Genomic DNA, 9,210 nt, shown 5'->3' on the forward strand with positions numbered 1-9,210 from the left:
CTGACCATCTGAAGCAGAACAGTGCCAGCACAGAGGGAGTTAGTAACATCAATAAAGTAAAATATGGAGGGATGGGGACATGGCCCAGTTGGCCATGTGCTTTACTGCTTAAGAAGGAAGACCTGGGTTTGTTTCCCAGAAACCACATAAAAACCTGGTGTGGTGGTATGTACCCAGGGGAGTGGAGACAGATGGGCCCAGGGACTCACTAGTCTGACAGCCTAGCCAAATCAGTGAGCCCTAGACCAGTGAAAGATCTTGTCTCAAAAAAACAGGGTGGACTGCACTTGACAGACAGACAGACAGACAGACAGACAGACAGACAGACACACACACACACACACACACACACACACACACACACACAGAGAGAAAAAGGCTTTTGTTTAAAAACAGTATTCTGTTTAAAAAAAAAAATTCCACAACACACACACAGAGTGAAAAAGGCTTTTGTTTCCAAACAGCTTTCTGTTTCCAAAACAAAATTCCCGAAATAATATGTTTGTAAAGAGGAAAGGTTTGCTTGAGTCATATTTTGAAAGTTTTAGTCCCAGATGAGTGGGCTTTGCTGCACTTAGGCCTGTGGAGAGGAAGCTTCATGGTGAGCTGTGGTGGTGAGGAACCACCTCCTCGTGGCCAGGACTAGAGGACTGGGAGGGAGCACATTCCCCTTCAAGGGCCCTCCATCCTAAAGGTCCCACCATTTCCCAGTCATACTGAAGGAGAAGAGGTGTTAGTTCTAAATTAGGCAGGTAGTCAGGGAAGGAGGCCCTGTGTTTGGCTGTGTTTCAGTTGCTTTCACGTTCATCAGGATGGCCCACTTCTGGATTCTTGTCCGGTTAGTCCTTCTGGTGGCCTGCTGAGTCAGCCGACCAACAACATGCATCCCACCCTGTCCAATCAAAAGGGGAAATGGGGAGTCCAGCCCTGTTCCACCTCCTGGTGGGACATAAAAGTCCAGACTCTCCAGGGCTTAGAAGGTGCTCTAGCTCTGGACTCTCCCCATGTGGTGAGTCTGTGTCTTTGCCATGTGGCATGTTGCTTGTGTTTCAGTAAACCTTGGCTGTGTGTGCTGTGACTACAAACTTTTCATTGTGTAACTCTTTAAATATTTTACTTATTTTTAATTTGTGTGTATGAGTGTATTTCCTGCATGTTTGTAAGTGCACCCATGTCGTGAAATGCCCACAAGGTCAGAAGAGGGGTGGGATCCCCTGGAACTGGAGTTACGGATGGTTGTTAGCTGCCATGTGGGTGCTGGGAACTGAACCTAGGTCCTTTGCAAGAGCAATTGGTGCTCTTAATCACTGAATCATCTCTCCAGCCCCTCGTTTGGTAATTCTTTACCCAGAGAAGAAAAGGACCCAAGAACACGCCCTAGGTGGTATCAGTATCAATCTGGAGACCAGGCTTTTACCTTGCAGGCCTCTGTGAGAAGCTAAAGCAAAGATCTGCGCTGCAGCAAGTGTGGACGAAGTGGGTGGAAAGGTAATGATTCTTGAACTGTGTGTGAGCCGTACGAAGGATTTGGACTAACAAGCTGATAAAGACACACTGTAAATACCTATGCAGCCACTGAATGAGTGTGCAGGGAGAGGGGAGAGCCAGGGACAGTGGTCACAGGTGCTGGGTTACTCTGAAAGGAAGCAGAAAAACGAAGTGGACAAGGGTCAACGCTGGATTCTGAACAGCTGGGGCCCCTTCTATTGCTCAGAGCCTCTACAGTCAGCCTTTGGCAGACTACTCTGAATTATTGTTTGACATCCTTACAGGCAAGCAATCTACAACTGTGCAAAATCAGAGCAGAGTTGTAGAGACAGGAAGGACTCAGGATGGCAGACGGTCACCATCAGGAAGCAGAAGAGGACAGGTGAGAAGCCCACACCCTAACCCTTACAAGGGATTCTAATCATTGCTTTGTTTATGAAAATGAGACTCAGAAAGGTCAGGTGACTTGCCCACCAACACACAGCCCTTAAGTAGTGGAGCAGCGGAACTCGAGTCTGCATATTTCAAAGACTATGTATCTTCCACCCCACTACCTTGGGTGTGAAAAATCACTGCTTTTGTGAGCTGGGGTGCAGCTCCAGAGTGCAGCACACTGCACAATGAGCAAAGCTTTGGGGAATGAACCCCAGACTGCAAAGTGAAAACTCCTCTTCCTCTGTCTTCACTCTATGCACTGGACCTCCGAACGGGTAAACCAGTCCTCTCCATCTTCTCTGGGAGAAAAGGCTGTTCCTACGTACGCATCTACTAATGCAGTGCTGCGGTCAACAGGTTCCTTATGACAGTACCCACCCCTCTCCTGAGAAAGGGCACCCCAATGGAAGACCCCACGGGAAACTGCAGGTAAGCCAGACCTGCAGGTTGCCAATGGAAACAGGATGCCGCACGGCACATAGGGATTTTAAGGTTAGGAGAGCCAGTTCCAACCCAGGATTGTGATTGTCCCTGTGAGGCACTGTGATTTAGGTAAGCTAGCGGCACAACTTCGTGGTCTGGAAGGACGGCAGCACCCTGTTGGGGGGGTACCAGTGTGTAAGTGGGGTCTTAATGGAAGCTGGAAGGGTTTGGCTATAGCTCATGTTTCTTTCAACAGAGGACCCCATCTTTCCCTTGCTAATCACGGGATTCCCCACCTATTAATTCTTTACCATTGGGGGGGGGGAGCGACAAGTCAATGCATTATGGTTACAGTCTCTACCCCAAGCAGATGCTGCCGACCTGGCCAGTGTTGAGTCTAGAAGGACCAGACACACAAAGGCCTTATGTGAGCTGTGAAGGCTGGAGATGGTTTTTGTCAGAGATGGAACATGTCCACTGGCCAAGGCCCAGAGAAAGTGTTACTGCCTAGGCGTCTTGATCAGCTTCATTTATCCACCAATTTGCAGGAAGGGTCTCAGGCACAGCAGACAACAAACTTTTTTTTGAGACTGGGTTTCCCTGTAACCATAGCTGGTATGGAACTTGCTGTGTAGACCAGGTTGGCCTTGATCTTGCAGAGATCTGCCTGCCTCTGGGATTAAAGGTGCATGCCACCATGCCCAACAACAAACTTTATTAATGGTAGAGGAATAACATACACGAGAGAGAGAGGGGGGGGGGATTCATAAACCAAAATTCAAAGCCCTGAAGGAGGCTCTGGAGTTTTAGGTGTTCTTGGTGTACAGGGTGGGTCTTCCTCTCCTCATTTTGGATTGGTCAACTAAAACAAAGAGAAGGCTGATAGGCTCACAGTTCAAAGCTGACATATGCCAGGACATTCCTTGGACTTATTCAGAAGGGGGCTAGGGTGGTCTGCCTAATTGCTAGGCCCTCAGGACAAAGGCTTGGGCCATGGAGCACAAATTCTGGTTCAGCAATCTGTTAGCTTCAGGGTATTCTATAAATCACATGTGAATGCCCTCGCCTGCCCAGTGGGAAAATAACTACCTTGAACAGATATCCCTGGAAGCTGGCACACTGGGGCCTCTGTGGCAGAGGGCAGGCCTCTCTGTTGGACCCCCACCATAGGAAACCAAAGCACAGAGGTAACTAACAATGAATTGCTCCTATGTAAATCAAAAACAAGGTCCACTATTGCACGTTTATTTTTTAATAAGCAGCACGTGTGATGCACACGGTAGAACAGAGATACCCATTCCTCACAGACTACTTGGCATGCTGCCTGGAGATGGGATGGAACAGGGTGGCTTTCCCCTGGATCCTGGTGATATGGAACTGAAAGGAAGACAGGCTTCTGTCCTTGTGACCCAGAGAGAGTAGACCAAACAGAAACTCAAGAGTCCAGAGCAACTGAGCACAGGAAAGCCAGAAAGTGCAGGGTGTTTGCATCTTCCACCAGGCCCATGTCCATCCTGCAGGCATGTATATGCTTCAAGTTGTATGTTATATGCAGACAAACCTAGGTGGGCAGAAGAAAAGGCTCTGGTTTGAGATGCTCCCTCAGCCTCCCCCAGGGCTAGTCCAAGGTCAAGGCCCTGCTGGCCTTCTTGGAGTTCAGAAAGTTCTTCTTCCTCCTGGGAGGCAGGTGCAAGGGGATCTCGGGTTCCCGTGGGCTTCTGAATATGAAGATCTTCTCTCCTGTGTTTAACACATCGATGGTTTCTGCCCCCATAATGGGCATGGGTGCCAGCTCTCCAATAGGCTCCAGGAACAGGTGGGGCCAACTTCCTTTTCCAGGGAACATCACCCTCTCCTGAACAGGGACCCGTGTCTTCTGTAATATGCTGCGAGACAACAGAAGGTCAGATTCCATATTCTGGGCCCTTCGGATTCTCCTTAGTATTCTGAAAGTTCCCCAGGAGAATCTTCTAGACCCTGACATCCCAGCCAAGCAGCATTTTATTTTTAAAGATTTTTATTTATGAGCATGTGGGGGCCCCCTCCCCGAAATGTATATATGCCACATCCATGCACTATCCTCAGAGGCCAGAAGAGGGCGCTGGATACCCTGGCACTGGAGTTGCAGGCAGCTGTGAGCTGCCCAACACAGGTGCTGGGAACCAAACTCCAGTCCTCTGTGAGAAAAGTAGTTCTAACTACTGAGCCATCTTTCCAGCTCCTAAGCAACATGAAAGAATTTTCTCCCGTCTGGCCATTGCCCCTGAATCAGCTGAAGCCTGGAGTGAGGGTATGCTATTGGCCAGCTCATGAGTGTGGAAGATTTTGGAGTCTTGCGAGTCCACTGTCAAACTGCTGGCTTATTACCAGAAATAATTTACACCACAGAACCTGACAGAACACCTTCCTGCCCCTCACCCACCAGCTCACTATTTAACACCTGCAAACCCCCTCCACAGGCCTTGCCCTGGAAGCAGGCTGAGGTAACCTGGCCACAGACCGCTGTGAGAAGTCAGGATGTGTGTCTAAGACAGCATGACAGGCCTTGGAATGCCCATGTCGGGGCTGTTAGAAGCCCCATCCTAGAGCCCAGGCTGCTGCTGTAATTATTTCCACAAAGTCATGGGGCTCTCTTCCCCTCTCCAAGCAGTGCAGGCCAAGGCCATGTCACTGGGGTCTCCCTGGAGGACATCACCCACAGGCTCGCTGGCTTTCCCTGGGACTCTGTGCAGGTTTGACTCCACTGCCTTCACACCCCTGCCTGCTTGGATTCAGACCCAGCTCTGTCTGATACTATCTGATGCTGACAAATGGGCCCAAGGCCTCTCATGACTAGCACCCGACTCCACCCATCAGCACAGCCCAGGACAGGTATAGGGAAAACACCTTGCAGTTAAACAGCTCCAATTCCATGTTCTGATCTGGGCTTGAATTGAATTCTCCTGACCAATATCCTGATTTTGTTTTGTTTTTTGAGACAGAGAGCCACAGCTGGCCCGGAACTCACTATATAGACCAGGCTAGCCTTGATCTTATAGAGATCCTCCTGCCTTTGCTTCTCCAGTGCTGGGATTAAAGGCACACACCACCATGCTTGGCTCCAAAATCCTGATCTTATTTCTTCGGGGCTATATTCTGACTCAAATGGCTCTACACTTTCCATGGTGGGCAATCCATAACATGGGGTCCCAAAACCTTCACCTCTGAGAAACCACAGAAGGGTGGGGCTTGGGCAGACACTGGTTCTAGATAGCCACTGATGTTAGAGACCACAGAGGGTGATACTTTGTGTGCCATTATGCATTCACGTGATGTTGCTTTGTGTGTGTGTACATGTCCTATGGGTGTGTGCACATGGGTACCAGAGGATGACATGTGATACTGTCTTCACTTTTCCACCTCACTGTGTGGGACAGGGTCTCTCACTAACCCGGAGCTTGGTGACTGGCTAAGCTGACTGGCCAGCGAGCTCCAGCAATCTTGTCTCTCTGGCCTTGGGATTATAGGGGTGTGCTGCTGCCACACCTGGCTTTTTACATGGGTGCTGGGGATCTGAACACAAGCCCCCATTTCTGAACAGGCACCTTACCAACTGAGCTGTTTCTCCATCCCTAAGCTGTCACCGCTAGGCCACTGTGCTCTCTCCACGCTACATTTTTCTAATGTCTATTTGGACCGTGGGAGCCCCTTGATCAATGGTTTGCAGCAATCTGAACTGGCCTGGCCCCTCACTTCCCTCTGAGACCTAAGTGTGTGGAGATCACAGCCAAGAGAGACAGGCACTGAGTGGAAGAGACAAGCTTGGAAGTTCAGGGAAATGAAGGGTCAGTTTGACAGCCACCACCCACAGTGGCCACCACTCACTAACTGCAGTCCCGAGCTTCCGTTTTATCACCCCTGCTTTCCAGAAGGTTCAGTGCAACAAGAAGTGAAAGGGCTTTGGGAACAATAAAGTCTGAACCGCCATTAGGAATTATTCTTTTTCTAATTATATCATTAAAACCAGCTATTAGCTAAAATAAATATAGTAATTAAAATGCTAATAAATGTCGGGAAAACATTCTTCCACTGAGAGCTACAGGTCTGTCCTCAGCTTCTAAACTAAGCCCAGGAATAAAGGTATGTGACTGGGGAAGGAACTGTGTGTCTGCCTTTGCTGCCTCCCTGTCCCCTCCCGGGCAGCCCGGCCATGCCTCCGGCGCGCCTGCTCCTCACCTCTTCCTCCTGCGGGCCTGGAGCAGCCTTTGTAGTCCTTCCGTCGCCAGGTCTGCTCGCAGCCTCCTATCCAAAGCTTGCCACCAGCCCTGGTGTTTCCTGGTGCGAGAAGAGAGTCTTATGGTTTAAAATTGGTCCTCAAGTCCTGTGGGGCTCCGTCCCTTGAGGTGACCTCTGGCTGCCATGCAGAGCCCTGAGAACTTAACCATGTGTTCTTTCCTGTCCCTGTGCACCTCCGTCTCAGGACCCTGGAGGGGTTCCCAGTTCAGGGCGACACGTGAGGTGACATCAGTCAGATGGAGGAAGTATCAAGAAGGGAGCTGCAGGGGGTGTTGATGAAGGGCTGGGTGCTGACTTCTGTGCCCCCTTGTGCCCCAGGTGCATGTTCAATGCAGGTGGAACTTGGTCTCTTAGGTCTCTCAAAGTCCTAGTGCCAGAGACACTGGGACAATCTGAGGGTTCAGAAGTGTGTTATGTGAATACATTCACACCGGCATGGAGGCTTGGGAGGCGAGCCAGCTTGGGTGGTATCTGAGGACCAGTAGCAGGTGTGTGACTTCAGACTGAAGGACAGGGACTAAGGGATTGCTGTTTGTGAACCTCGGGTTCAAGCCAACACAGGACATTGTAGAACTGGAGTCCTGACACTGAGAGTCCCACCTGCCCAGCTTGGGTAAGGACAGTCCCTCTGGAAGCTGGCAGGCTCTCCCTCTTGGGAGCCTAGGCAGGGAATGGAGCTCTCTGACAGCCACCCTTCCTGCCATGGAACCTGGGGCTTCTTTGGCTCTTACCTGTCCTTTATGACACCTGCTCTCTCCTAGCCATCAGCTTTATTGTTTAAAACCCATGATCCTGGCTGCCATGATGACCAGGCATCAGGGTCCCAAGAGGACTGGCTGCCCCACCCTCAAAGGCCATAGTGGGTGACCAGGGCCTGGACAGGAGGCTGAGCAGATAGGGAAAGTGCAAGGTCTTCTCTGGGGACAGTCATCTGTGTCCTCCCTTCCAGGGCCCAACCCAGTCTCCCATACTACAGTGGTCTCAGAACTGAATATGTGGAGAATAGGGTGGTAGGTAGGAGGTCCAGGGGCCACCTACCACCCAGTCTTCTGACTTCACCCACGCCTGACTCTATGGGTATAAATACCCAGCCTTACTGCCACATGCACATTCATCTCTTGAACACATACGCCTCTGATCACACCTGGTCCTTTGACCATACCCACTCATCCTCTGACCACACCCACCCCTGGTCCTCTGGCCACACCCACACCAGGTCCTCTGACCACATCCACACCTGGCTTTCTCACCACGCTCACATCCCGTGTTTGGCCACACTCACCCACACTCCTCTGGCCCTGTGCACTTCTGACCTGGTGTCTGTGCTGGAAACCACAGATAATTTCTCTTCTTTTCTCCCTATGTACTTTTAATATTTTCTTAATGGCCATGCGTAATTATTGATGGCCCTGGAGAAATGTATTTTCTTAAGGCTCACTCGAACTGATGATAAAATTAGAAAGCGCAGGCTACTCGGATCTACCAAGACTTGAGCTCTGAATAGAGAGGGGCCAGTGGGGAGTGCCCGTGGTCTGACCCCCTGCTCCTCCGACTCCTACGTGGGTCACACCTGTCCTTTGCAGGCAGTCCCCACCGGCTCCTATGTGGGTCACACCTGGCCTTTGCAGGCAGTCCCCACCGGGTGCTCACCTCCTTCTGCCCGGCTCAGCCTGCTCCTCACTGCCCTCGCGCTCTGTTGTGTGGTCAGAATGCTTTTCACTGAGCGAGTCCAGCAGGGCCAGCAGCTGAGGTTGTGAGGCCGAGGGCAGCACCATGCTCAAGAGTCGGTGCAGGGTGGGCCCAGGCACTATGGTCACCTTTGAGAGGTAGGACACCTGCCTCAGTCCCTGGAGAACACACAAAAAAGTCAAGCCTGGCTTCCTTTAAACCTGATGGGCAGCAAGTTTTAATTCACTACATCCTTAGGGCTTTTTTTGTTCTAGGGTGATAAATATTTTAGTGGCCAGCCTGGAAAACATGTTCTGAATTCACAGAGCTGTCAAAAAATACACATATACACATATCTCTTCGGTTAGCAGCCCTGGTGCTCATGATGTGTCTAAGGGCTCACCCAGCCCTTCCAACTTTTCTCAGCTCACTCAGGCAGAGCCAGAATCACTCCACAAGGGTCCCTGCCTCCAGGAAGGTGGTCAAACATCTTTCCCCATTGCCTGCCCCACTTCCAGGAGGCCCTGGGGACAGTGGGGAGAGCTGAATGTTCCTACACCAGTGTACGTTTAGAGCCACTGCTCCATCCACACTGTGGAAAGCCATTGTGCAACATGAGGCTTGAAAGGCTGCTGGGTCTCAAGGACTCTGCTGATTGGAAACAGGTGTCTCCACAGGACACAGGCTGCACAACATCATGCATGCTGCGCTGTGGCCTGGGCATGGCGGAAAGGCTGGAAATGGACCCATGGCCACTGGGGTTGGGGAGAGGGACATGGCCATCTTGGTGGAGATAGAGGCTGCTACATCTTTGTTGTGGTTATGAATCTACTGCGGTTACATGCCAGAAAAACCTTATGAACATTTCATACAGTGTCAACTGCTGAGTTTGATGTGGTCCTAAGCAACCCTGGAGAAACA

At 50.7% G+C, this 9,210-nt stretch overlaps 1 protein-coding gene across 1 annotated transcript in view; it reads right to left on the reverse strand.

Annotated features, from left to right (window-relative positions):
• Positions 1-3,577: 3,577 nt before the first annotated feature.
• Positions 3,578-9,210, reverse strand: part of Evc2 (EvC ciliary complex subunit 2) — a 50,553-nt gene continuing 44,920 nt past the window's right edge. Inside the window, exons 6-8 of the mRNA XM_008833122.2 lie at positions 8,272-8,468; positions 6,562-6,660; positions 3,578-4,232 (exon numbers count right to left, since the gene is read on the reverse strand). Of these exons, the coding sequence (XP_008831344.1) occupies positions 3,965-4,232; positions 6,562-6,660; positions 8,272-8,468 (564 nt within the window). The 3' untranslated portion in view covers positions 3,578-3,964. The remainder of the gene's footprint in view (positions 4,233-6,561; positions 6,661-8,271; positions 8,469-9,210) is intronic.

Source organism: Nannospalax galili, unplaced genomic scaffold, assembly GCF_000622305.1.
Source record: "Nannospalax galili isolate Female #2095 unplaced genomic scaffold, S.galili_v1.0 scaffold1076, whole genome shotgun sequence".
Taxonomy (NCBI): Eukaryota; Metazoa; Chordata; class Mammalia; order Rodentia; family Spalacidae; genus Nannospalax; species Nannospalax galili.